Consider the following 27,452-nt stretch of genomic DNA (forward strand, 5'->3'; position numbering starts at 1 on the left):
TGTGGGAGAAACAGACTTGAATGCACTGAAGTCTCACAGTGAGGTCCATAAATTCCCATATACCCGAGCTGGAATTCATCTTGCCTCACTTAAACCCCTAAAAATGACTTGTCTGAACCTAAGACAGTCCTGTAGGCTTCTTCTATACAGTTGAGTATACGGATAACCATCGCAGGTGGGAAGAAGTTTTTTGGGAGGAGCTGGTCTCTCCCCAGTGACTATCATGGGAAGTCTTGACAATTACCTTAGACCCAGACAAGTGTCTTCTAGATATCCAAATTATGTGAGAGGCATCTTATGTCTGTGATTACATGCAGCCATGCTGAAGGGAGCCACAAGGTCATTAGGTCATCTTAGTTGATCCTATGTACCGCATTACAAAATCCTCACATGACTGAGAGGCTTAAGATATAAGCAACATTAATTCAAAGAGGCTAGGCAGATCTGAGTGGGTTTTATGAGTAAGATGTGCCAGGTGTCACCCAAGGGATCCTGCCACGGAGCCCTGGAATGGAGCCAGGTTGAGCACATGACACTGAATGCTCATGCAGCAACAGTTCCCTTGGCAAATGGTGCTGGACCATTTCTTTGTGTGGCTGGGGATCCAGATTACATAGCAGTCCCTGTTCCACTGCAGTAGATGCCTTGTGAAAAGCTGGCAAGCCACACATATTCCAAGCACCACAGGTCACCTTGGCCAACACAAACTGCATATAACCCACATGGATGCATAGGCATCTGTAAAACTGTTAACTGTGTGTGTACACAGAGAGGGAAATCTTCCAAACAAAGATTTTGAAGCTAGACCTGTGATTTTTGATGCTGTGTGTTTGTTACTCTGTTAATGGAGGAGTGTGGGAGGATTTCCATGCTGGAGTATTGCCCCAGCAGCAGTGGCCGCAGGAACTGAAGCTGCTCCCAGCAGCATCAGGCTGCATGAGCACAGAAGGCTGCTCAGAAAGTGCTGCGTACCACTTTGTGGAGGCTCAGCAGCACTTGTGGCATGTGTGCCACTGTTCGGGAATCTTTGCTACAGATCGGGAAAAGACAATCTCTGAATCAGGATTTTACATTCACAGGGCATTGTCAGAGGTTAGGGAGAGGGGAACAATCAGGCATAATGTACCTACAATTGAGTTCAGGTCACTGTAAGGTGGTACAGTTGAATGGAGTGTTCAGAAGGACTTTGCTATTGCTTGGATCTTTAATACATCTGCTTAGAATGGGATGAATGCATGGGCCTGCCATGAATGTCTCCTGCATGGGCCAGTTTTTCCCCACTGACTGCAAAGAGAGCCTAGTTATCTTAGATGAGACATTTTATATTTAGGTGTCTCAGATCAAGTCAGATTATTTTTACCTAAGATACCTACATCTCCCTAACGGGTTTGCAAAGACATGCTGATGCTAAACTTTGATTGAATTGGCCACATGCTTTAGAAATCCCTTTAGATGTCTACCTCCACTGACAAGTACCTAAATCCTTTCAAATCTGGTCTCTAGCTAATTCTGAAAATGTAGTCTTGTGTGAAGCTGAGTTTCCTACAAGCCAAATCTTCAGAATTACAGGCATTCAAAGACACCAATAGGTTATCTACTAAGCCACAGTGCACTTATAGGACTTCTGGATCTTCAAATGCTTCTTGAAACCTTAGCCTCAGGCACCTGAAAATACCACAAGGTTGAAATGCCTTCAAATTCAACATTTTTGGAAGAGAGATACAGGGAAGAGAGACTTTCCACGAATTTTCTGTCTTTATTTTTGCTGCAGGCATACACCAGGTTGTTCTTCCAATGCTTTGAAAGGAACAGAAGCTGTTTATGTTCATCAGCACAATGTTCAGCCTGAGCCCTTTCTTTGCAGGACGTATCAGGTTGGTCTAATAAGCAGGCTAACCATAACCATGCTGTTTCAATCTGCTCCAAGCAGAACCAGAATAAGTTTACGTCCACCTGCAAAACACTCTGTAGTTCCTGTAGTGGCCTGATTTGTGGAGGTGTTAATCACTCACAGCTACTACTTAGGTAAAGCTGTAATGTGGCCCAGATCACCCTTCTGTGCCTCAGTTTCCTTATCCTGAACACAATGATAATGCAGCTTATGGTCTACGGATGTATAGTGTCATACAAATATTGTTATTTATGGTGATGATGAGAACATGAGCTTTGTTTGGTACAAAGGTCTGGGAGTGCCTACTTGACATCAATTGAATGAGACAGGTATTAACCTGTACATTTGAAATATAGCGTGTTGTTATTGTTCTCAGATAAACAGAATTACCTCCTCTTAAAATCAAAGGTAATCTGTTTTACTTCAGTGAGATGTGGTGATGTCCACAGAGAACAAATCATTTTTGGCAAGTGGAGGAGGGATTTTCTTGGCAAGTTGGAAGAAGCATCAAAGGAAGAGAAGAGGGATGGGATGCAACACAACTGGTTTTAATTACACATAACAGTCAAGTTCCTCTAGACAGGCCTACTGTCTGATATGTCATTGTAAATGCTCTGGGGAGCCTGGATTAAGAGAATGAAAAAAACAAGTGAATGGCATAAAGGTACTCAGGACTCTTAGTGGAGTAACTGGCAAAGCTTTTGTCAGTTGGCATCATGCAGTGATACATCACCCCCATTAATGTAGCACCCTGGTACCGTAACTTTGATTTTTAACGGGTGTTCGGTTATCCAAGTCCATGCCTTTTTCTGGTTTTGATAGTCATAGCTCCTCAGATCACACTGCACTTCTGTTTGACATTAACGATGAAGATGCTGAATTGGTTATAACAAGGATGCACTTTCATTCCCACTGCACAACCACCAGGATGAGGGGAAACTCTCTCATTTCAAGCCAGTTCAGCTCTGAGGTGGTCTGAATTGCTCTGGAGGTGCCAGTTTCTTCTTCTGGCCTGTCAAAGAGCCTAAGGTGGCAGCTCCCTAGACCAGACACACTGCAAGCTGCCTGAATAGATGGGATAGGTCTGGAGAAAAAAAGAGCTTGGGCAGAGACTTCTTGACAGGACTGTTCCTCTTGAAATGCCTGTTTTCTCTGGAAATTGATGACTTGTTTCACTAAATTTGGGGGCAGGGAATGTACTGGGTTTATTAGCATATTCTGTAGAAAACTGATGTTTCACTTCAACTATTACAATATTATATAATATATTATAATTTCACCTAACATGTCGGTTTAGACTAGATTAGATAAACATCCAAACAAGAAAGTCAAACTAAAAATATCCTGTATGATTATTTCAGTATTTCTGAAACAAAATACTTTAGAACATCCATTCAGCGATATGTTTAAAACTGATGGTGCTCTATTCCAATTAGGAATGAAAGAACATTTGTAATGTCTGACTTGCCTTCGGAATACGAACAGCTTGAGCTTTGATGGACACTGGAGCTGCACAGTTGGGATCGCTGTTCAGGCTGCTGTAATAATTGTTTTCTTACATTTTGTTTAGGTTGCAGTACCATTTGGGGGCTACTGTCAGGGTTTGAGGATGTCTTTTGCAAGGAACCTCATACGTATATAATAAAGATAACACTTGGCCTTCAGTCACACAGAATAGAAGCACTGGACCCAATATGGGAAAACCAAGCATTATGAAGAACTTTTGTGGTGACATGGTGCAAGTGGGCTTTACTGCACTTTGGCTAAGCATTTACTTGAGTAATGGTTGCCTGGGAGAAACATCTGATTGAAGGACAAATTGGGTATTTCCCTAATTAGCTATTGATGGTGAATGAGGGCTTGAGCTTGAAGGACCCTGAATGTTCTGTGAGCCTCACCTTAGCCAGGGTATGGATCCTGGATTCAATTTCTGCTAACATTGAGATCAGGAATAAGTCTTAAATGAGCACCAAACAAATGGGATTCAAACTCCTACTGCAATCTGATGAGCTAAAGGCTTCTTTAAATGTATGGTTTAAATAACTTGAAAGTTGAGGCAGAGCAACCGAGTTGATTATCCAGTCTTTGAACACCAAAGAGCAACTGATACATAGATGATTTCTAAGCAAGATCTGTTTGAAATTTATGATTCTTCATTATTATTATTATAGTTATTGTTATTATTATTGTTATTATTATTATTTACTATGGTAAAGTCCAGAGCACCCTGAACGTTTAAGCCACAAATGGCCCTTACCCAAATTCACCAACATTTCAGGGTGGCCTACACTGGTTGACTGGGAATTCTTCAATTAAAATATACCTTGGAAAAGGAGGAAACAAAAATATTATTCAGTCTGCAGCAATCTCATGCATTTAAGTCCCTGGAGGGCTTGTGTTTCTTTACTCTTGAGGTTCATTATGTCACCAGAAGAGCTTTAACATTTTACTGTGGAAGCAACATAGCCATGAAACATTAATTTCCAGGAATGTGGGAACCATGAAATATGGGGTTTTCTATTAAATTAATATTTTACTTGCGTCTATTCTCACATAGTTAAGGGAACCAATTTTCATTATATGTTTATGTATATGTATTCTGGAAGTTCATATAGAAAGATGAACAAAATATGGGAAAATCACTTTTACCTTGAAAAATGTATTTCACTGATAAAAATACCAGTCATTTATATTCTACCTTTCATCCTAAACCACTTCACATTCTACATCCATCTTGGAACAATGTCTCTCATTACTAAACTGCACCCACTCTGGTGTGTAAGTGAACAGCTGATATATCCTGCCCTGTGAGATGCGGCAGCTGTTTAGATTTATATAAAATTGTTTACTTCCCTATTTGCACAATGCCATTCTCTCACCATTGTGTGACCAACGCCATTCAGATATGCCTGGCACAGACATGATTGTACTAGGATCTCCAGCAGCCTCCAAGTATTCTGCATCGTGGCAGATGTCTCTGGCTGGAAGAAAAAATGGTGAAGGACAAATTAACTTGCAATCTATGTAAAGGCCTTTTAAATATTCTCCTGTTATTGCTAATCAGTGTTACTAACTATAGGACTGATGGCTCTTTCTTGTAAAATGGATGACTGGGTTTCCTTCAGATATTTACACATACTCACATGCATGCAAAAACCACATCTTTTAGCAGCCTCGGCAGAATGAAAGCATTGTAGTGGCTTAATGGGAATCTGAAGCACTTAGTTCTGGGACAATTCCAGAATCTAAGTGTCCACCTAGGGTTTTTAACAATATTATATACTAAATTTATGTCCATTTCCAGTTGATTAGAATGGAAGAATTAGCCAAAACATTCCAGAAGCATCTGTGTCATGGGAATCATAGAATTCTAGGTTACATGACACGCCAGAGATTCACCAAATCACCAGGGTTGTTTTCCTTAATGCTACAATTAGCGATGGCACATTAAAAGAACAATTACTGGATAAGATTTGACTGCAGGAAGCCCTCTACCATAAATTGGAAATTCTCAACATATGCAACCATGTTGCTAGAGAAGATGAGTTATGCAATTAAACCCAAAACTGGTTATTTGCTATCAAAGGATGGCAAAGTGTACTAAAATCCAGCTGAGAGCTTCCCTGATCTTGTTATCTTCAGGCTTCTATGTGAGTTAATCTAACACAGATGACAATATTTGACACAGACAATTGCTCCTACAGTCACGTGGAGGATGTTTTATAGGAGCCCTTTCCATCAGAACATTGAGGTTTGTCATAATACAACTCTTCAAAAAGTCTGGTAAGTTTTGCCAGAATTGCATTTCAGGGGAATAAAACATGATAAATTCTTCATAAAGAATTTCAAAATTCTCCCTTCTTGTCCTCATTCAGAATGAAGCAGAATTTCAAATTCTGAGTATTTTTGCAAAATGAACTTCTGTCCTCCCACAGCACTTTCACTGCCTATATGAAGAAAAGAAGCTTAACGTGTAATTTCTCTGAGCCTTAAGGAGATGGTATGTGGGTTAGTATTTTCAAATCCAGGCTTATACAGCTGCTGTTTGAATATAAATCATAAATGCTTTTGGGTTACACTAACACCCTCTGCAGTTTAGTACAGTTGTTAATTAATACAATACTGTATTAGTTTTTCTTACAGTCTTACTATTAACGCCCCATGAAATCCCATTAGCTCTGCATATGGTGCCAGACTTGTTCTGAATGTGGGAAAGAAAGACGTTTACAGTGGTATGAATAATAAAGGGAAGCTTTCAAGTGGTTTCCACTGTGAACATTTTGAAAAAATATTTTCCAGAATGTAATTTGCGGGGTAATCTTTTCACAAAATTTCAATGCAAACATGCACATATTTGTCGTCCAAGTTTTCCCCTGGAATGCAAAAACACTTACACACCACTGTTGTTCTATGGCAGATACATCAGGAAGATAAAGTAGTTCCTAAAAATGGAAAATTAACCAGGTTGTCTTACTGTCCAAACTGACAGAAATGCAAAAAAAAAAAATAAAAAATAAACTGCATAGCTGATGCCAACAAATGGATAAAACTTTCCTTCCTTTTTTGTTTTAAATATTTTAAAGTACAGATAGTCATGACAGTCAAAATTTGGGTTAGGTTTTCCAGAAGTTATTTGAATTTCCTGCTTCAGGGATCTGACAGATCCTTCTTAAATTCCAGGATGATTTAAGTGCCATAGTAAAAACCAGACTTATTTGTTAATACCTCATACAGAACACTCCAAAATGTATTAGCCACTACAGAAACCTTGGACCTAATTATTTTTCTATTAGTTGAGTTTTGTCCAGTATTGACTCCTTAACCAAAGGAGTTGATCTGACAAGGAGCTGTTAGAAAAGCTTTTAAAAATGGAGAGAATGATGAAGCAGGCAGGATTTACAAGCAGACTATTTATTCCCTGGAGAAGCTGGCTCAATTGTGATTCTCTCCCAGCCCTTTAGGAATGCCTGCCCTAGAGCTGTAGTAGTAGTAGTGCATGGTTAGGAGGATTCTAATAGATGCTTCTCTCCTGCCCAGTCCTGCAGTTCATCCATAGTCCAGTCTCTGCCAGTCTCACTATGCAATCAGGAATGGCCAGGGCCTTTCTGCATGGCCAACATCCAGACAGGGACACACTGCTCAGGGAATCCCTCCTGCCTCTCCTCTCGTAGGATGGTGAGTCCGCTCATTTCAATGAGGCTGTGGAGGATGTTCAGGTCTCGGATCACACTACTATCCAGACAATCCAGGATACAGCCCTCCCTGGCTACATTGTCCTTGAGAATGATAACACCATTAGCCTTCAAGCCATTCTGGCACCGGATGAGAAACTCCAGGAGATCTTTATCTGTCAGATATCCTACAGATGAAGAGATGGAAAATAGATCACTATTAACCATTCAGACAGACTCCCCCTGTACACATCAGAACGGTGCCTTGATCTGAGTCTCTATACCCTATTTATTGCAGGAGAAGTACTAGTCTTGTCAGATTTAATTATGAAATCTTGAGCAAATCAATGAGATTAACAATTACAAACTCAAATCAATATTTAGGATCCATATTAGTAGTAGCAACAGATGCGGACAGAAGTCAATGGGAATAGTGGAGAAAATACTGGGTGCTGAAGGGTTCTTTAATCTGGTGGTTAAAGTCATAATAAGAATCAGTGGCAGGAAGCTCGAGCCAAACAAATTCATACTGGAAATAAGTGACAACTGTTTAACAGTGTAAGTAATTACCCATTGGAAGCTACCAACACAAGTGGTGTTTACCACCTCTTGAAGTCCTCAAATCAAGCATGGCTGAATTTCTCAAGATACATTTTAATTGAACACAAACTACTGGCTCAGTACAAGGGTAAAGGAATGAATAGAACAGCTTGTGATATAGAGTAGGTCAAACTAGAAAATCTAACAGTCACTTCTGTCTTTTAATATTACAAATCTCCATAACTTTGTGTAACATTATGAACCCGTCAAAGGGGTTCTGGATCAAAGATCCAGTGAGGAATACAAGATCTTCCAAACTACCAAACTCTTTTATAATACCCCAAACTGTTGTGATTTCTGTGTATACCATATACGCTTAAAAACTGCACTTTTTTTTTCAATATGTTATTGAGATTGTGATTTTTACCCTTCCTTCTCAAAGATCAATACTTCTGTTACATTAAGGACAGTAGTGCAGGGCTCAGAGAATAGCAAAATGAGAACTCTCACACATGAAACATCTAAAATGAATTATCAGGGACAGGTGGACAGAAACTGAATAAAAAACTTGAAAAAAATAATCATTTGTATTTTCTAGTCAAAATATTTAGTTTTCTTGATGAAAGATTTAAACTTTTATAAATAGAAGTTGTAATTTCAAAACCACATTTTGACATAGCATGTCAGGTTTCTTTAACCACACCCCAAAAAAAAAGAAAAAGAAAAAAGACCCAAAAATGCTGAATACCTTTCAAGTTGGAGGAAAATTTAATTGCTATAGGAAGTGTAAACTTGCAATTTTTTTTAATTTCAGTTTTTCCACAAAATAACAGCTTGGGCTCATATACTTATACATACATAAGACAAATCAAGATTGCATTGACAAGATTCATTGAAGCTTTTCAACACCTAATTTGGAACTTAATGTTCTCTTAACTTAGCTTTTAGCCTAGTTCCTGAAGAAAATGAGTTCTTCATGGTGTTGCTCTCTATCAGACCTGCCCTTGCTTCACCAAAAAGCATTGAGCTTGCTGGTGGATTTCCGCCCATTTCAAGATCAGGGTAGAAGTTTGATTAATGCTTAAGATCACTACATATTTCATTTAAATTGATGGAGGAAGGAGATTCAGACCTGTGTCTGTGCTAAAGAAAAGGTACATGCGCCCTTCAGCAGCAGCCACATAGCTGATCAGCACAGCCTCAGACAAGCCGTAGCTCATTCAGTCTCATGTTGACTTGGATTTGGTCAAAAGATGAGGCAGGAGCTACATTTACTGCAATGAATGGTTATCCAAGAAAAGCAAAAATAGAAAGGAATATTATACTGTTCTGAAGCAATTTGCTTGTACAGCTACAAAGACTGTACAAAGAAGCTCAGTTTCATTATTTTTTAAGACTAGGGGACAAAATAAGTGTTCCTGAATAAAACCATCTTCTGTGCTAATCTCTCCACATTTATCTTTCTTTTTGCCTAGCAAGAAACTGTTATCTCCAGGGTTTTGAAGAGTTGTTCAGGCCTCCTCTTGTACTTTAGAATAATGAGTTCTGCCAGCTAGAACTGCACCATGGACACTGAGGTTCACAGACGAGGAGAAAACCTTACTGGAAGGACAGTTAGGCACTGCAGCAGGTTTTCTAGGAAAAATTAAGAATTTTTTTTTTTTTTTTTTTGGTAAGGAACATTGCCCACATTATCTCATAGCCAGTCTGCTGCTCTTGATGCTGCAGGGCATACACTGGGGTGGCTGCAGGAGAAGAAGTAGATATTTCTTATATGAAGGTGTACTGTGGGACATAGCTAAATGAACCAGTTTGATAAGCATCAGTGCATGTTTAAGACAATCTGGTATACAGGTATTCATGATTTCACTATGGCTTTTTTCAGATTGTTTCCTGAAATACCCCCAAGTGCGGATAATCATCAGATTCAGAAATCCCTGCTCAGAGGTGAGGCCAAGCCTGTGTATCTGTCTGCAGCACTGGCAACAGGAGGCCTACTCCTCAGCTGCACCTTAGCATGCAGGCTACTCTCCAAGAACATGACCTTTCTCCAGTATGTGACCTGGAAAAAAACAACTTGGTGTATACCCACTGTGTGTGTGGCTGGGGAGAACTCTCGAAAGTCTCTTGTGAGATTTTAGGAAGCAGTTCCAAAGATTTGAGAACCTTCTTTTACAGCTGCACCGTTCTTTTAAATAGACTTTAGCACAGGCTATACAGCTCTCTGAGATGCTGGGCTGAATGAATCATGTTGAACTAACCTGAAACCCACTGAATCCAGATGACATCATATCTTTGCGGGGCTGGAGTGAATTCCTGGAGGCTTTTGCAATAATACATCTCTACTCTGTCCTCCTTGTCCTGCAGGTAGTTCGGGACCTCAGCCAGAAAATTCTCCATCATATCCACTAGCTCCACGCTCTTGAAAACCGGTAACAGGACATGTTTGCTGATACGACCTATGCCAGAGCCGCAGTCCAGGGCACGGTTGGTGCCAGCTTTCCCCACACCCTGTGGGATACAAGAAAATAATTTGAAGTCCAAAAAATACCACCTGAAAGATCACAGCAGCTATGCTACCCACTATGGCCTCTAGCCCACCAAACCTAGTGTCTTGTTTCCTTTGTGCACAGCTGTTGCAAGATTGGTAAAGAACCTGGGACACTATCTTTGGGCACCTACATGTGAGCCAAGCTGGGCTGCTGTATTCCCAGGCTGCTGTTGATCAGATTTCTTCATTGCAGCCCTGCATTTACTGCTCTATAATAAATTTTTGCTTGGTATAAGAAGAAACATAATCTGTCACAAGCTCCTAGCTTTCTCAGAAGATCCACTGGTCTTTGTAAAGTCCTTGCAACTTCACCTGTCAAATATTCACACCTCACAGCCAACTATGTGGCTAGATAAGCCTCATTCTGAGCCCTGTTAAGGCCTAACAAAAAAGTAAACACCAAATACTGCGTGCAAGAAGTAACTTCTGCAGCACAGAACTTCCCAGATGCCCATGGACATCTCTGCAGATGCACAGCATCCTTAGGATCAGAGCGCAGTTTTCAAAACAAGCTGTGTTTGAACAAAAATCTTGGAGTTGCAGGTAACTTATGACAACTCAAAAAGTCTGGCCTGGAGCATATACATAAATTCTTTTTCAGGCACAGAGACAAGAAAGATGATTGAGTAGATTTTGCTTTACTGTTCTTTTTTCTTCATAAATATCACCTCTGGAAAGAGATCAGACATGAAAAAATGTGGCACAAAGGCTATGTCTATGAGAAAATAATGAGTCACTGTAAAAGAAGCTTTATAATGAAAGCTGTATTTCACCCTTAAAGCTTCCATTCTAGCTATAAAACGGCTCTTAAGAGCCTGCTGCTGTTCTGTAAAACAGAAATTTTAAGTCCGTACATGCACTGACTGTGGGATTGGAGCTCCCCTAGCCAAAGTTATCTGTTAAACAAATATATTAAAAGCAAATGTAAACACCTTTTCCCTGTCCTCTGAAACCTAGTGTTGAAGTGAAAGCTATGGGCCAAAGCCCCTATTGCAACTTTACCATTCTTAAAGGAAATAAGCCCAGGAAGGGTTTTACTCTTCCTGCTTATTGGGCGACCCCCTCTGTAATGACCAAGCATAAATCATGTAACTGGCTGCTTTTTTGGCCTTGTTTCAGTGGGTAATTCAGTAGATTATTAAGGTCAAAGGACAGTACCGTCAGCGACATGACTATGAATAGCCCGGCTGAGCATCTGGTTACATACAGTAACTGTAGAAAGAGCACAAGGACCTCAAAGGCTCTCACCAGTCTCCAGGGCTCCAATTTGTATACCTGGGAAGATTAATCTCTTGATGTGTGCAAGAGTCCACAAGCCTTCAACCCTATTGGACTCTGGAGACTACCTGTTTGTAGTTAGCCAGAAAATGTGAGCCATTCTTCATTCACAGGCTGCACTTAGGAGCATGTGGCTTTTACGGAGGACCAGGCTAAGCTGTAACAAGGAGTTCATGAAAGGAGAAGGAACTGTGTCTTGGATCTTTACAAGGTGGATTTCCATATTGTTTGCTGGCAGATACATACAGGCCTACACTGATGTGATTAAGTAAAAGTCTTTGAGAAAGCTGGTGAGAAAACCAGGATGATTTACCAAAACAACTAACAGAATTCAACAAAAAGCTGTATAACTTCCTTGACATTTGTGTTTCAGAGAACCTATAGTTACAGCACCTCACTCGAAACAGGAAATTCATCTCCCATGATGTGTCATGACAAGGACCTCTGATGACACATCTCCATTTGCCATTGAGAAGGAAAGGGAACAATCATGGGAGATGAAGCTTGATTCCACACTTCACTGAAAGGGAGCCACAGCTTCAGGCAATCATCTGAGAAGCCCTGTGAAGCACCACGGCTCCGTTTGTAATGAAAACGTTGACATAATTCCATGTTCAGCTAATATATTTTCAGTTTGGAAATGCTCAGAGCTTTGACAGGGTATTAACATTTTCTTTGGAAGGCAATCATTTTCCCAAAAGCGTAATTGAGTTGAAAATCAGACTCCTTATTTAAAAAAATAGTATAAGTGAAAATTTTAAGCCAGAACAGGCTTCACAATTTAAGATTGACTGCTCCTCTGATTACCTGCTTCCCATTACCCAGAATCACTATCATTTAGGACACATACACACCCAAAACTTCTTCTGTAAGGCTAGATAGGGCACTCACAAGTTTCCTTAGGGATAAAAGAGCTGTGGATTATGTTCCTGAAGCCACTTCAGGTCTTGGAAGGGTAGGAAGGCAGTGTAGATATGTAGGATAAAAAAGAAATCAAGAGTTCAAGAAACAGATAAAAATCACAGTGGGTTTCCTTATAAACTAAAAAAATAATAAATCAGGTTTTCAACAACATCTCTTCCACCTTCCTGATGAAACAGGAGAAAAATCACTTTCAAGAACCTTTTCAATTCAGCAAATAACTAATCAGGCAGGTGAACTAAGGACAAGGAAGGGAGAAAGGGTGTAGGGCAGAAAGGGAACTATAAAGTTAATATAATCTCCATCTGTATTATTTCCCACTTCTATAGATCACAACTGTTCCTGAATTAATAGTTTCTTTGTTTTCTTTATTTCCTTTTTCACACACTACTCTGGATCAGGCACTTGAAAACACAGCGTCTATGTGGACATCAAGGCTTTAACTGGCATTAAACAGTGCCATAAATACACAGTGCTATAGCTCTGCTGATAACGCCATCAAGTTTGACGGTACCTAAGACAGCCTATACCTTGTCTGTACAGCACTGTTGGCTCAAGTAATGTTGCTCTTGGTTTGAGTTCTTCCCACACACACATAAAACCTCTTAACTTGAGCACAGTGGCACTTTTAACTCAGTTTGACTCACCTGGGAAAGAGACAGGCTAAAACATAAGTGAAATCCTTAGTTCTTTCTGTAATCCCCTCCATGTGCCCAGGCAAGATAAATTCTCCCATGGTAAAGAAATCTGTAGCTCAGTTTACAGTAGTGCTAAGAATCATGCTAAGAAATGCCATACCTGAAAGTATGCAACATCAGTCATGTAAGGGAAATGTCACTGTGTGGCATTTCCACACCAGCCAAACTAACTCAAGAGGGGTAATTTGAGTGGAACTGGGCAACTGTTTTTTAAGGAGTGCTAGTTTTGCCAGAAAATGAAGCTTTGGAAGAATAAAAGTCTCTGTGAAATTGGTATTTCAAATCTAGAGAATAGTTATAGCCAAAAAACACGGGGAAGAATGTTGAAAATGTCAAGATACTTCTTTTTCATGACTTTCAAGGAAAAAAACAAAAAAACTTGTCAACTTCTCATTTTTAAAACAGCATTTTTCATTTTGGAACTGTCTTGAACTCTTGAAAACAAAAGGAGAAGTTTTTCAGAGGGTAAAACAATTTAAAAAAAGTGAAATATGTTCAGTTGATCTGAAACTTATTTTCCTATTTTCTGTTTTTGTTAAAATTCTCTTCAAAAAAGAAAGTAGAGTTTATATTAGGGTGAAGCAAATTGCTTTTTTTTCTATCTTAATCACCTTATTGGGAAAAAAAAATTTCATAGAGCCATAAACTTGGGAAGACATAACTCAAATTAGCTTTACAATAAAGTTACTACTACAGAAAGCCAGTAAATATCTGTATCTAGTTAAGTAGGATTCAAATTGCAGTAGTAAGAAAGGAAAATAAACCATAATAAAACATAACCAATTGCCTGTATCTCAACAGAGGACAGGCTTTAACAAACTAAATCAGAATTAGCAAAATGTGCAGATTCCTTTCTGTTCCTTTCCCCTCCCCCACCTTGTTTGATCTTGGCCATTCAGAGTATCCTTTCTATCCCTGGCTAATAATAGTAGGAACTCTGCTCTGGAGTATTTTGTATCTCTCATCACACCTGATGCATTGGGTATGATTTCTCTTTGGCATGTGAAACTCTGCTACAGACTGTACTTCTTTCCTTTTCAGGTCTTGGAAATGAGAAAGTGTAACAGTGTGATAAAAACCTGCCATTCAGTAAACTGAATCTGTATGATGTCTAGGAAGCGTAAAAACTTTCCCTGAGTACACACTTATGCACCACTTGAATTCCACACATGTCCTTAAAACAAGACTTAAGTAAAACCTAAGGAATATGCCTTGAACTGGCTCTGGCTTATAAGTTGCATTTAATTTTTTCTGAAAATGCCATTTTACCATCAGGTTCTCACTTTGTGTTTGTAGAAAGCCTGATATAGCGAGGCTTTGAAATGTGAAGCAGTTGTGCATTAGCATTAATACAAATGATTGTTAAAAAAGAAAATGTAGCTGCTCACTCGTGGTTTGCTGGCTCACTGCCCCAAAAGCCTCCCTGTATCAGGTACAGCAAACTTTGCCGCCAGTTGCCCTTCACTGCTATACAGGATTTCTGTCTGTTAAGCCACACTTATTTTCCATCCCAATCCAATTAAACAGTGCCCTTTTTTTATACACAACATCTAATTAACTTTTGAGCTTTTTTTCCACAGTGGATCATTAAAACTAAAAAATGGTCATCTGGGTATCCCAAATTTGTACATTTGAGCAGAAAATGAAAGACCTGTGGTAGTTTTATATAGAACTAGTCATCTTGTGAGCAGGAGAAATTAAGAAATTTGTTTTTCTGTAGCTTTGTGGATTCTTCAGCATCTAATACTGTTGTTGAGTTAATTTAGTGGGCTTTTCCCCTGGGAAGAGAGGACAGTCAGAAAACCATCAGGCCACACTTTCAAAGATTTTCAGATTCCTAAAGACACATTTAGGCACCAACAAGATTTTCAGAAAACTAAGTGCCAAAGTGACATTGCTATTGCAGGTGCTTTTAAAATCCTACTTTGCATCTCAGGTCAAAGCAGACCTTTAGAAATCTGCCTGCAACGTGACACTGGAATGTTCAAGAAACAAAATATTTTTCCTAATGCAGGAAGCTTATTCTATATACTCCTAATGTTTGGGGGGGGGGGGGGGGGGGCTGGGTTTCGCTGCAGCATTCTCAGTAATATCTATAAATAGGCAAAACAGAAACTTGGCATTTAGTCTCAGCTACTTTCCCAAATGGACTGCAGGAATTTGCACAGACAAATCTCCCACTGAAGCCAGCAATGATTTTATCACGAAAGGTCCCAGTCCTGCACTGAGAATTAATCTTCTACCCAAACACAACTATAAGAACTCCTTGCACAATCCTTTTCACAGCTTTGGAGAATAAGAAAAGGATGCAAACCAGGTAAATAATGACCTAAGGCCAGGCAAAATGTGTATTTATGATGATGCATGAGCTGGCAGAATACATTACTAGACCCAAAGCCCATCAGTTATGACCTGTGACTGCATATCACATACAACATATGGTGCCATTTAAAATATATGTGACTGGGCACAGTGCATGTCATTTATGACACATCATCACTGTTTCTTGCAGAAGATGGGATTAAATGACTCACCCCAACAAACTTCCTGAGAAACTCCCTGGAGGATTCAATGTCTGTATTGGAGAGCTCAATGTAGTCTCCCATCATGCCCTCTTCTGTGGCTGGCACCTCCCGGTAGAAGTGTTTGGCCCTGGCGTAGAACTGCATCTCCCCATTGATAACTTGACTTGTCAAAGCGTAAAGTTTCACTGCAAGCAGATAAATCACTATTTTATTGTTAATGACAGATATTTCTGGTTTCGTTTATTGCTCTGGAGGCATGATGGCAAAGCTCTATAAACTTAAGTTGAGCCTTCAAATTGTCAAACCTCTCTTTCTAAAGCAAAGGTGGAAGGAAAGGTGTTGGATTTAATCCTGCAAGACCTTGAAGGGATACAGACCCCTTTGAGCAGATTCAGTGTCTCCCAGGCTCAGACACAGTTTTTGTCATCACACTATGTTTTCACATCAGTGAAAATCATTTTAAGTTTGAAGCAAACATCCATGCCAAAGAAGACAAGGGGTTTGATTTGCTCCCAGAAAAGCTGTGGGCAGTATTTATCGCTATGCAGGGTAATCATTTCTTCTATCACAAACATAACTGTTCTGCAGATTTCCATATATGCTTTCTAGCCATTGACAGCTGCATGGACAGTGCACCAAGAAGAGAATGGATGAATGAGACACTTGCTCTGGTTTATTTTTAGTGATACTCTACAGTCCATGGCACTGCAAGTAAGCTGAACCAAAGAGCAGATGGCAGTCTCAGGCCTAAATAAGCATACAGGAGGGAGATGATTTAGAAGAGACAGTCCTAAATTTTCATCTGTCACAGGTCAAGGAGTGAGATAAACAGTGGGTGATACACAGGAAAGATCCTGTGTGCCAGAGGCTTGGAGGTTTCTTTTCATTGCTTAGCTACCTTGCTGGTAATATATAGCACTTGTAAGTTTGAAGTTGTTTTAATAAAACCTGTGAGTTTTGCTGGGTAAAGGGCTATTTTCCCTTATTCTTACATTCCCCTATCCTCCCCATGCTTCGTTTTTCTGTACTCAGTGTGCACTGGCATATCAAAACCAATTATATTTTGCAGCTCCAAAGTTTGGATTGGTGCAGTCCATAAACAGTTTTCTTGGAAACCAGCATCTCTGACTGTCTCATGTATGCATACAAGTGCCCAGGCACTTCCCTGTGTGTATGACAAGACTTTCCAACAAAACACAGCTACAAGCCTGGCTGTGAAAGCTAGGCAATAAGGAGGGATGGAGTCACACCGGGAACAAGTCTCTGCGAGTACCACCTTGCAGTGTGAGACCTGCTCTGGTGCAGATTCCCAGCATGCCCAAGGAACCAGAAATGATCCAGCAGCAAACACCTTTGGGGTTAGTAAGAACAGAAAGGAAGAGCTCTCTGCCAGCTGTGTACACAGAAGGACCAGGGAGCAGTGCTTTGTCATTGCATCTTTAAACTTCCATGGCAGCACTGCTGATCGCTGCTGGGAAGGGTCTGAACAGGCCATGCCTTGCTTATGCCGGCTGGGGAACAGGAATTATGCCCTCCACACAGAGAGCTAGGCCAGAGGCCCTGAACATAAGCCTGGAATGTATTTATTGAGGGCAAGAAAGCTCAGCAGGGAATGATAAGTGTGTGCCTGCCCATCCTCAGCAGGAGAATGACATTTTGGAGGCAAATGAGGGGTGGGTAAAGGAAGTAGGATGGGGAATAATTACTAGCAAGGACCACTCAGAACAGAATAGTGCTATTGGGTTACACATAAGCAGCATGCCCGGCATATCCTTCATCCAACAAAAGCAGCATTACCAGCCCCTCTTGTCATCACCTGCTTAAGTCAACTGCTGAACGGATACTATTAAAGCTTTAATCCATTACACATTTATGTTATGCCTGAGAAATTTATACCACAAGAAGCACTGAGCCCAGCAAGGGTCAAACCTGGGAGTTTTACACACTCCACTGATTATATTCACATACTCAGAAGAAACCATTTAGCCGAAAAAATTAATATGAAGGAGGCAGCAGCCAATCCCCAGCACAACTTGGCCAGGGCGGCTCCCAGAGCCTGGGAAAAAGACTACATCGGTGGCTGTGATTCTTCCAGTAAACAATCTCCATCTTCCCCCAGGACTGGCACCATCTTGTTTTCTCTGCATCTCTTTTTTCTCCATTTCAGAAGCCAGCCTGTCCGGTGAACAGAACTGAATCCCTGCATGTTGGCTTTGCAAGATCTTCCAATTAAGAGTCCAGTGATGATTTCTAGGGCTTCTTTAATGGACCCATCAATGGACAGTGATTTATCCTGGTTTGCTAGGTTGAAGGGAAAGGCATTTACAGGCAGGCTGCATACTAGGACAGGATTCTGCAGGCAGCTGGTAGCATGAACGACAAATATTCAGAGTCCTTCTACCCAAGCATGAGCCTGACCCGAGGCAACACATGGGGACGATATGTTGTCAGGATATCAAATCTGTAGTGTGTGCTCTCGCATTTCTCACTCAGAACCAGTATCAGGCTTGCAGAATGCCTGCCGGGAGTTGCATGCATACACCAGCTGACTGCAGCTCCTCCAGGCCAGCTGGGGCCCCAGAGCCCTGCCTTACGTGCTGGCATCCGAAACCAACTCTCGGTTCAGAATTCACTGGGTCTTTGCAATGCATCAGACTTTGCAAAGATCTTTTTATGCAAGTCTCCTACCTGAGGGCATGCAAGGACACAGGCTAATGTAAAGGGTGGCACTGTACCCAAGGTCTTCTCCTTCGGACTCACAGTCTCACTCATGCAGCGTGCATTCCATACAGATGATTTCCACCTCTTGCTCCCTCAGCATTACTCCTCCCCCTCATGAATTTGCAACACTGCCAACTCTCCCAATGCACAACCCAATTTTCCAGACACAGCCAATCAACCTCACCTCTGATCTGCTTTGCAGCTGTGCCTGGCATGCAAGCTCCAGCAGAAGGACCAGAGGGAGAGGGAGGTTTGCCAGCTTTCAGGAATCTACCCCAAAAAAGAAGTGCAAGGAGGCACACATGTCCTTGGTGGCAGTTAGTGTTGCAGCTCTGCTCCAGTGTGCCTCCCACTCATCACAGGACCTGTCTAGCCAGAGGCATCTCCCTTTCCATGACCAATGTGGGACTATCTCATGCATCAGGAAATGAAATACTTGTGAGATCTGTTATGGATACACGGCCTGATTTCAGTGAACTTTGTAAAGTAGGGCATAGGCAGGATAGGATGATGAAGGCTGTAAGTCTCTGACATTGGGACGGGGGCAGCTGTCTTTCACAGACAAGGTTTTCAGTGTTAAGGCAGGTGACTTATAAGGTTTAAAGTTAGAGATGGTTACAACAAACCCACTGCAAAACCAGGTTGAGAACTGGAACTGGCTCCCTAAAGGTCACTCTGCAGTCATGAGACAATAATTTTGAGTTGCTGCAAATACAATTTGGATGCGGAGTGGTGATCCTGGACTAGACAGAAAGTATCTAAGCCCTTTTGCCCTACAAAACATGTCTCTAATATTTTCTTAGGGATCAGTTCAAAATTTTGTTTCCCAGTGCATCTGATCTAAACCTCTATAGAAATGGACCACTTAATACTAAGACCAGGTGCAATCCCATCCTGCAGTAGACTCTTACAGTTCTTGGTTGTAGGGTTTACTCAGCTAAATTTCCCTGGCAGCAGTAAATGTTGCAAGTAATTTTTCTGAAGTTTTTATTTGTGAACATTACTTTGTGGCTCCAACTGCATTCTGCAAGATATTGAACTAATTCCAGTTTGGCTGAGTATTCCCTTTCAAATGCAACATCTGCTTTGTGCATCAGTTGAAAAATAGTTATCTGGGTGCAGGGTAGAATTCACCTCTCTACTGTGGTCCCAAAACCATTTAAATTCTGTTTTATAGAAGATGAACATTAGCCCACCCCCAAAGCAGATTTTACTTACAGGCACATGCCTCACACACGGGAATATTTGTCTCTATGGACCGATCATCTAAGTTTTCCACTGCAGATCTCACCCCACTGGCACCAAGTCCCACAGCCCATATAAACACATGCATAATTTCCAGTATCCGAGTAGCTCCATTAAAGTCCACTGGGCTTAAGGGCATTCACACACATTTAAGTACATTGTTGGATCTGGGCCTAAAGTTACTCGTGTCTTTTATTTATAAATGTTACCCTGGTCTGTAGAAGTGACATGTTTCTCTTAACGGGCTGTGATACCAGATATGCTCAGCTCATAAGTAAACATGCCTAAAAGTGCTCCACCACTGAATCTAGCAATGGAGTGGGAGGAGCGTGGAGTTAGCATAGCTTGAAGCAAGCTTTCTACTTTGCTGACCCTCCTGGGCAGCACTGCAAGTTTCAATGGGAGGCTTTATTTCAGTGTTATTACTCATGTTTAGGATTAAGCACATGCTTAACTACCCTGCTAGATCACAGTCTTAATGTCGCTTTAGTCGTTTAACACTGTTTACAGAGAGATAATCTGGATCTAGTGTTGAAGCTTGAGAAGTTTAGTTCACTTTTGCTCAGTTCCACTCTGAATGAAACTGGAAAATGTCATCCTGCAGACATGTTCAGACCTGCCACGTCCTGGCCTCTCCATCACTAGAGAGCACTGGATGACAGGATAATCCAGGTTGGAAGGGAACTAAGGAGGTCCCTAGTCCAAACTTCAGCTCAAAGCAGGGACAGACATGATGTCAGATGATGTTCATCAGAACTTTACTCAGGTAGGTTTTGAAAGCCTCAGTCGTGGAGAATTGTACGACCTCCCTGGGCAACCTGTTCCAATGACTGTCCTCACAGGGAAAGTTTTTCCTTAGTGCCAGTCCAAACTTCTTTTCATTTATGACCACTGCCTCTTGGCCTCCTGCCTCACACCACTGCACAGCTCAGCTCCGTCTTCTTTATTATCTTCCTGTAGGTACTGGCAGGCTGATATTTGGTCTCCCTGATGTCTCTTGTGGCTGAACATGCCCCATTCCCTTTGTCTCTCTTCACAGGGCATGTGCTCCAGTTCCCTCACCACCCTGGAGGTCATCCAACTCACTCCATCTGATTTCCTGCATTGGGAGTTCAGGACTCCACACATATGGTCTTGTGACTGCTGCATAAAAGGGGATAATTGGCTTCCCCCAATCAGCTAGCTATGCTTTTGTGAATACAGCCCAGGATACTGTTGGCCTTTGCTGCCAGGACACACTTGTGGTTCATGTTCAGTTGCTGTCTACCAAAACCCTATCAGCAGGGCTGCTCCCTGGCCAGCCACTGCCCATCCCATGTTGTTGTTGCTGAAGGTTCTTCCTTTCCAGGTATAGGACTTGGCATTTGCCTTTGAATTTCAGTGAATTTGAATTTCACTAGGTTCCCACTGTCTCTTTCCTCCAGCCTACTTAGGTGCCTCTGGATGGCAGTCCTGACCCAGAGCTTGCAGACAAGTCCTGCTGTTGGCTGCAGTCTGCAAAGGTGATGAGCAAGCAGTCCTTTACCTCCTCCAGGTTACTGATAAAGATGTTAAACAAGATAGGTCCCAGGACAGACCCTTGCAGTACTCCGCTGACCTCGAGATTCGACCACAACTTTCTGAGCCCAAGCACCCAATCACTTTTCACCTGTCTGATTGTCCACCCATCCAGACCACAACATCCTAGCATGCTGTGAAGGTTCTTGGCTGTGTCTCCATGCCAGAGCACACGAGCTACCCCACAGTACCTATCCTTATGCACACTTTTGCTTCATGACAGTAACCATGGAGTAACAGACATACTGTTCACATGAAGACTGGACTCCCAGTGCCTTTTCTATGGAGTCAAACTAATTTGGATGGGCTGGCAAAAACCTTGTAAGCTCTTTAGTGAAGTTTTAATGATTCAGGTCATGAAAAGTCTGGCAGAGGGGCTCTTTAGTCTGATAGGAACATTTCACAAAACTTGTTGGCTGAGAATGGAAGTTCAAATAAAATTCAGACAAGGAATAAAATATAGTTTTACTAGGGTGAGGCAATTACGCCTGAAAACAGCTTAATGATGGACGGATGGATTCTCAAACATTTGGAGCCCTTAAACCAAGGTATTTTTGTCTTCATAAATGTATAATGTGACCCAGCCATAAGTTACAACATGATGCAGGAACTTCTACATTAAGTTCTAAGCTAGATATTCATAATGGCACCTTCTAGTCTTAAAATGAACTATTAGTACTTACACTAACAGTTAACACTGTAGGAAATCTTGCTCAGTTTCTAATATGTTGTGTTTATTTTCAAAACAAATGAAAGAATAACATTTTCCTAGACTTCTTGAGATTCCATTGACCTATAATTGACTCTCCTTCCTTTCCATCGTTCACAGCTACCTACCACTAGGGATAGGAGTATCTGTCTTCCATGTTTCATTTTAAATAGCTGCAGATATTGCTGCATTCGAAAAGCCACATCAAAATACTAAGATAACACAGAAATGCTTTTTCTTTTTACAGGACTCATGGATTCTACCACCCTGAGCAGAGTTCTCCCTGGGGTCTGTATAGTTTCACACAATCAGGTAAGATAATACACTTGCCTAAATGGATAATTCAATTAGGAGGGAGCCCTCAGGAATTCATCGTGAGTACTTTAACAGGTTGCACAGACACATCCATTCCATCTTAAATTCCTACAGTTCTAACATTGAGTGTAGGCTGAATAATTCTGCTTAAAAAGTGGCATGCTAACATAATACAGACACAAGTCAAATTTACTTTTTAGACATATTGACCTGGGGAATTTTTTTTTTTATTCAAGGTCAAATTTTCATAAGAAATGAATATTCATTTTCTGCATGAAAAAAATAATGTCTTGGCACCCTGTACCAGAGGCTTTCACTGAAATTTGGCTATAACCAAATATTGGGAAGTATTTTCCTCCCAGATAAAAAACACTATGTTAGCCAGTCTGCTGCAGAGATCAAGATTACAAAGCCTCTTGAAAATGTTTTTAAATCATTATCTTTCAAGCATTTGTCCAAAACAATACCAATGACAAGGCTAAGGACACACTGAATGACAACAAAACAGGTATCAGGCAACAGAAAGTATGGTCTGTCAGCTCTGCTAGTTTTGCATTTGTCCTTCCAAGTTTCAAACAGGTCAACACATATTTCACTTAAATGGTGACAAAAAAAAGGAACCATCAGCCAGAAACCAAACTTTATCTCACTATTGAGGTCTTTCCCTTGCCCTCCTTTAACAATCTGTGGAATATTTAGGTATAAAAACAGGGTGCTGAATTAGAGGGAGCTGAGAGAGTACGGAATGGTTTAGCTAGCTAGTACTGTAGTCTTTCTAGCTGGGCTTCTCAAAACTACTACTGATTGTCATTAATGTGTCTGCACTCTACCATCTAACATGGTATGTCTTTTTGGAGCACAGTCATTCATGCACACAGACGCTCCTGCCCACCAGCTACTCACCCAGGGGAAGCTTTTCCAGCAGATAAAGGTAACTCTGAAAGAAGTCATTTCGGATTGCCTTATGCAAGATGAAGGACATACTGTGCCGACAGAGTTCTTCATCTGTCTTGTGCCAACGCGACTTAAAGGCCAAATGTGCTGCTTTATATGCCATGATGAAAATGTCTTTTGCAAGGGTGGACAGTTGCTGTGGCTGGTGCTCTCCGGAGGACCTGTTCGTCCGAAGAGGCAGAGGCAGTGTCATTTAAACTGTGGCAATGTGCTGTCATTCTATATTGGGGTGTGTGTCTAGAGCAGTGCAAGGGGTGGAGGCGGGTGAGAGGGGAGTGAGAAATGCTGGCTGTTGGCACTGGCTCAAAGTAATCTCTGGAGCGTCGCCCTCTGAAATGAGCAGGTGCTGGAAAGTGATAAAAAACTCAACCGGGAAATTGCTTAGCCACAGTAAAAGTATATCTACTCCAAAAAAGAGTGGCTTTAATTCAATTACTTTTTTCCTATTCTATTCAGCCTTCACTTCAAAGGAACTCAGATATTATCCAGGATCTCCCATTTCCCTCTTTTATATCTCACAGGGTGATTTTATTTCTCCGTCTCTTCCTCATTATTTGTTTTTCAGTCCAGGGCACCCAAGAAGGGGGCCAAAAGACAGAACACGGCCATGCCTCTACACAAACTGTGTGTCCTAATAAACCTATTGTAACAAGCAAAGAGAAAGCAACAGAGTGAACTTCATACTTTGCCAATGTGTATGGCAGGGCAAGCCACTCTCTATGTGCTACAATGTGCCCAGGTTCATTTAATCTGTTTACATGCTACAGACTATCTCATCAGCAGAGACTAGCTGGAAGAAATTGTTGTCTGGGAACACGGGAATGGTAAAGCCAGGGAAGGGTAAAGCTATTCGCTTTAGCTAATCAAATACACAGAAGAACAAAAGGAGATAAACTGCGTATTAACAAAATTAGACAAATATATTGGCTGGAAAAGAGAAAGATGTTCAGGCCACTACAGCAGGCAAAATTCTGAAAAAGGGGGGAGTAGGGTGAGAAACTGAAGTGCTTCTAGTATGGGGAATGTTGAGCTGATGAAGGGGGCTGCATACCATTAAGTATGTCCCCCTCCAGAGGAGGATCAAGCCCTCAGGGGACAAGGAGAGACAAGTACTGCTTCAAAACCTTGTTTGTCCCTTGGTAGTTCAGGCACTTGGTGTGACACAGCTTCAAGCCTCCTGAGTAGCAGAGGTACCTGGCAAGGGAATGGGGGCTTTGTACTGACTGCACTGACCTCCACACATTGCGCCCATGAGGGTTTCCCCTTTTCAAGCTGTTCATTGCAGCTGTCTGCAGTGTAAGCACACTATAACGCAGCAACACGTGATTTGAAAGTTGGATGTTGCCACAAAAGGGCTACCATATGTCCTGAGCAGTATTGCAACTCCTGACAAACATCTGATCAAGCTTCTGAGAAAAGAACAAAGACGACCTAGCCTCCACCAAGGAAAATCACTAGTAATTCAGGTACAGATTATGCTAAGCAGCATTTAGCAATGCATCACTTAAAGTATATTTTCCAACACGACTCGCTTCCTTGGAACAGTCAGCCTCTGTATCTCTGCTGTGATATTATTTACTAAAAGTATTTAGGGGCAAAACTATCCCTGGGTATTACTGCCCTTCTTGGTTTTCCAACTACCATCCTGAGCTACCCGTTCTCAGCCTAACGGCGCTGGTACACTGCTCCCCCAGCTGCCCTAGTCTACATAATTGTGTGAACGTGTTGGTGAACAGATCAGTAAATAAATCTTATTCAGAAAAATACACTTATTTTTCTTTCAGTTGGGATCAGTTCCCCAATCCAGCCCATAGCTGACACAAGGGAATGTGTCATGTGCTACAATATGGGGGCTGGAACAGCCACCTGGGACGGTGGTGTGGGGGAGGTAGCCATACCGCCACAGTACACAGTGGCCTTACCAATAATACAGACCTCCTCCCTGTGTCCTGTCAGGGAGGTGTGCTGGAGGGGATTCCACAACAGCCAAAGGTAACCTAAGTACTGAAAAATATGTTTCTATGCTCCCACCCCTCCCAGCTCATGCATCCTCATTGATGGGGTCTCTGCTGAGCCATTTCACCTTGCTACATCAGTTGGCTTTTTCTGACTGAGTGCAGAACTTAAAATTGCCAGAGAAGTGCAAGAAGGGAGGCAGAAATGTGCAGATGAGGATGGGGTGAGGAGATTGGGATCATGGCAGTGGTTAGATCAGCTCTAGACTGCACCAAAGTCTGAGCCCTTCCTTGAGCAGAGGGCAATGTTCTTCATATGCAGCCTTAGAAATTTTCAAATATCCCTTGAAACAACTCAGTCTCAAATTTCTTCCTGGTTATGGATCTATCAGAGAAACAACAGGCTGCCTCCAACTCATTCTGAAATATCTGGGCCCAGACACAATCCCGGTGTATGTCTTGGTTCTCCTGCAAATCTGGCCCTTTCTCTTTGTTTATCTATTTTCAGCCACTTGCCAGTTAGTGCGCCAGGAACGGACAAGACAGCATGTTAATGCTTTGGAAAGATGTTGCACAAGCTCACTTTGTCACTGACAAAGACACCCCTAGGAACTCAGAGCTCACCTGTTATGCATTTGACACCATGTTTCCCATTTGTCATGGCTGTGGTTTTGGCAGTGCCCATTGTGTAGCAAAGTGACCCCTCTGCTTAGAGACAGCAGTGACTCTAAGCATGAAACCTAAGCCCTGACGTGTCCTAGTGGAGTCAGACACTAGGACAGCACTGTGGAGGGTGCTGGAACCATGGCTGCAGGGTTCCCCATAGCTTTCACATTCATGAGGTCCACAGGGCCTGGGCTTTTACATTCACTAGAAGAATGTGAAGTGCAAAGGCAGAAAAGGGCGTTGTTTCTCTGGCCTTCTGTACACAATTGGGGTTTAATGCTCTCTTTGGAGCAGCACATTTGGGTTCCCCAGTGCCTACAATGTGCCTCAGCAACTGTGACTCCAGTGAAGTTCCCTCAATTTACATCCTCTGAGAATCTGGCCAACTATGACAGTGAACGCATACACATGGAAAACAGGGCATATTTCAGAGTCACTCCCTATCATTTTAATGCCCTGCTAGTGATTTACTCATAACATACTCCTGCCCCATTTTCCTTAGGAAAAGATAGGTGCCATCATGTTGTGTATGTCTCTCTCTGTGACTTTTATTACCCCATCATCAAACATCATTTAAACCCATCCCTCTCAAACAAATCACAGAACTATTTCAAAACTTGCATCAAAACAGTAGGTGGGGTAGAGAGACAGGTCTCAGCCTGGTGTCACTCAGCAAAGTGAGTTTTGCTTTTCTGGACAACCCATAAGGAGGGACAGGCATGGGTACATCTGCATCTCTCTTTCCAAGGTACCATTCTCAACCATCCAACACAAATGTGTCAGAAACAACAGTTCACAGGCTTAGTTTTTCAGGCTGAATGTTGGTTATAACTCTTTTTGATAAATCAGTGGTAGGTCTGACTCACAGTAGTCCCACCCCACACAAAAAGAGTGAAGATTACAGAAGATTGCATAAACACTAATTCTATTTATTCTATTTGCATGTGATCAGGACTAAGTCCGTGTTCCAAACAGCTCTATAATCTAAGAGTTACTGTGAACACACACTCAGTCTTCAGATACTACAGTAGCTAAGCAGGTGAATCACAATAGCATCAAGCCTTTTAAAGCACTTCCAAAGCACTTCCTATGGCTGTCAAAGGTTAGGCAGAAACATAGATTTGTGCCCAGAAGTGCCGGAAAAAGCCACAGAAATAGCAGTTTTTTACAAAAAGTGGATGCTATATTCTCTGCCTAACCTATGTCAACATGAGCATGTTAATGTCTTTGCTAAAAACAACTCACACTGCTTCAACCTTTCTCCTAATCCCATATTTTGAACAGGAGTAGTAGTGGTCTACCCAGAAGCTGCAAACAATTCAAGCACTATTATATGCCCTACATCCCCATTAACAAGAAGTGTGGCGCTTGAGTACGGGCACTATGGCACCCATACTACTTGTTGGATTGCTGCTGAAATGTACATAAACCCCCTTCTCAACTTTAGTTTCCTTGCACAAATGGCCATATGATTCTTTCCAAAGCTGAAGGTAGCTAGCCAGCTTTTTTGTTGGTAGTAGGGACACTGGAGAATCTGGACCTCTGGATAAAATGAAGCCCTACACTAAAGTAAGAGTAGACAAAGCCATAATGCATGACAGTCGTTACCTTGAACAGCTTCTGGTCTAAAATAAGAATGTTTGTATTTATGTGGGTAAACAAATAGTTCCTCCATGTGTCTTCTTCTTCCTCCCCCTGAGATCAGAAAGTTCTAGGACATCAAGTTTAGCACAGATTAAAACATAAGATCAGCTA

At 41.6% G+C, this 27,452-nt stretch overlaps 1 protein-coding gene across 1 annotated transcript; it reads right to left on the minus strand.

The window, feature by feature from the left end:
* Positions 1-6,620: 6,620 nt before the first annotated feature.
* NTMT2 (N-terminal Xaa-Pro-Lys N-methyltransferase 2) lies at positions 6,621-23,281 on the minus strand. The gene is made up of 4 exons (XM_056356162.1): positions 23,026-23,281; positions 15,585-15,760; positions 9,864-10,113; positions 6,621-7,250 (listed from the first exon to the last, which is right to left on the minus strand). The coding sequence occupies exons 1-4, from the start codon at positions 23,267-23,269 to the stop codon at positions 6,976-6,978; spliced, it is 945 nt and encodes a 314-aa protein (XP_056212137.1). The 5' UTR covers positions 23,270-23,281; the 3' UTR covers positions 6,621-6,975.
* Between the last annotated feature and the right edge of the window lie 4,171 nt (positions 23,282-27,452).

The sequence above is a fragment of the Falco biarmicus genome, chromosome 11 (assembly GCF_023638135.1).
Source record: "Falco biarmicus isolate bFalBia1 chromosome 11, bFalBia1.pri, whole genome shotgun sequence".
Taxonomy (NCBI): domain Eukaryota; kingdom Metazoa; phylum Chordata; class Aves; order Falconiformes; family Falconidae; genus Falco; species Falco biarmicus.

Excerpts from the sequence above, each read along its gene's own strand:
- NTMT2 (XM_056356162.1), bottom strand. The coding sequence starts at position 23,269 with ATGACACTGCCTCTGCCTCTTCGGACGAACAGGTCCTCCGGAGAGCAC. Across the intron at positions 10,114-15,584 it reads TTCTCAGGAAGTTTGTTGGG|GGTGTGGGGAAAGCTGGCAC; the intron begins GTGAGTCATTTA and ends TGTATCCCACAG. Across the intron at positions 7,251-9,863 it reads CTGGATTCAGTGGGTTTCAG|GATATCTGACAGATAAAGAT; the intron begins GTTAGTTCAACA and ends CTTCATCTGTAG.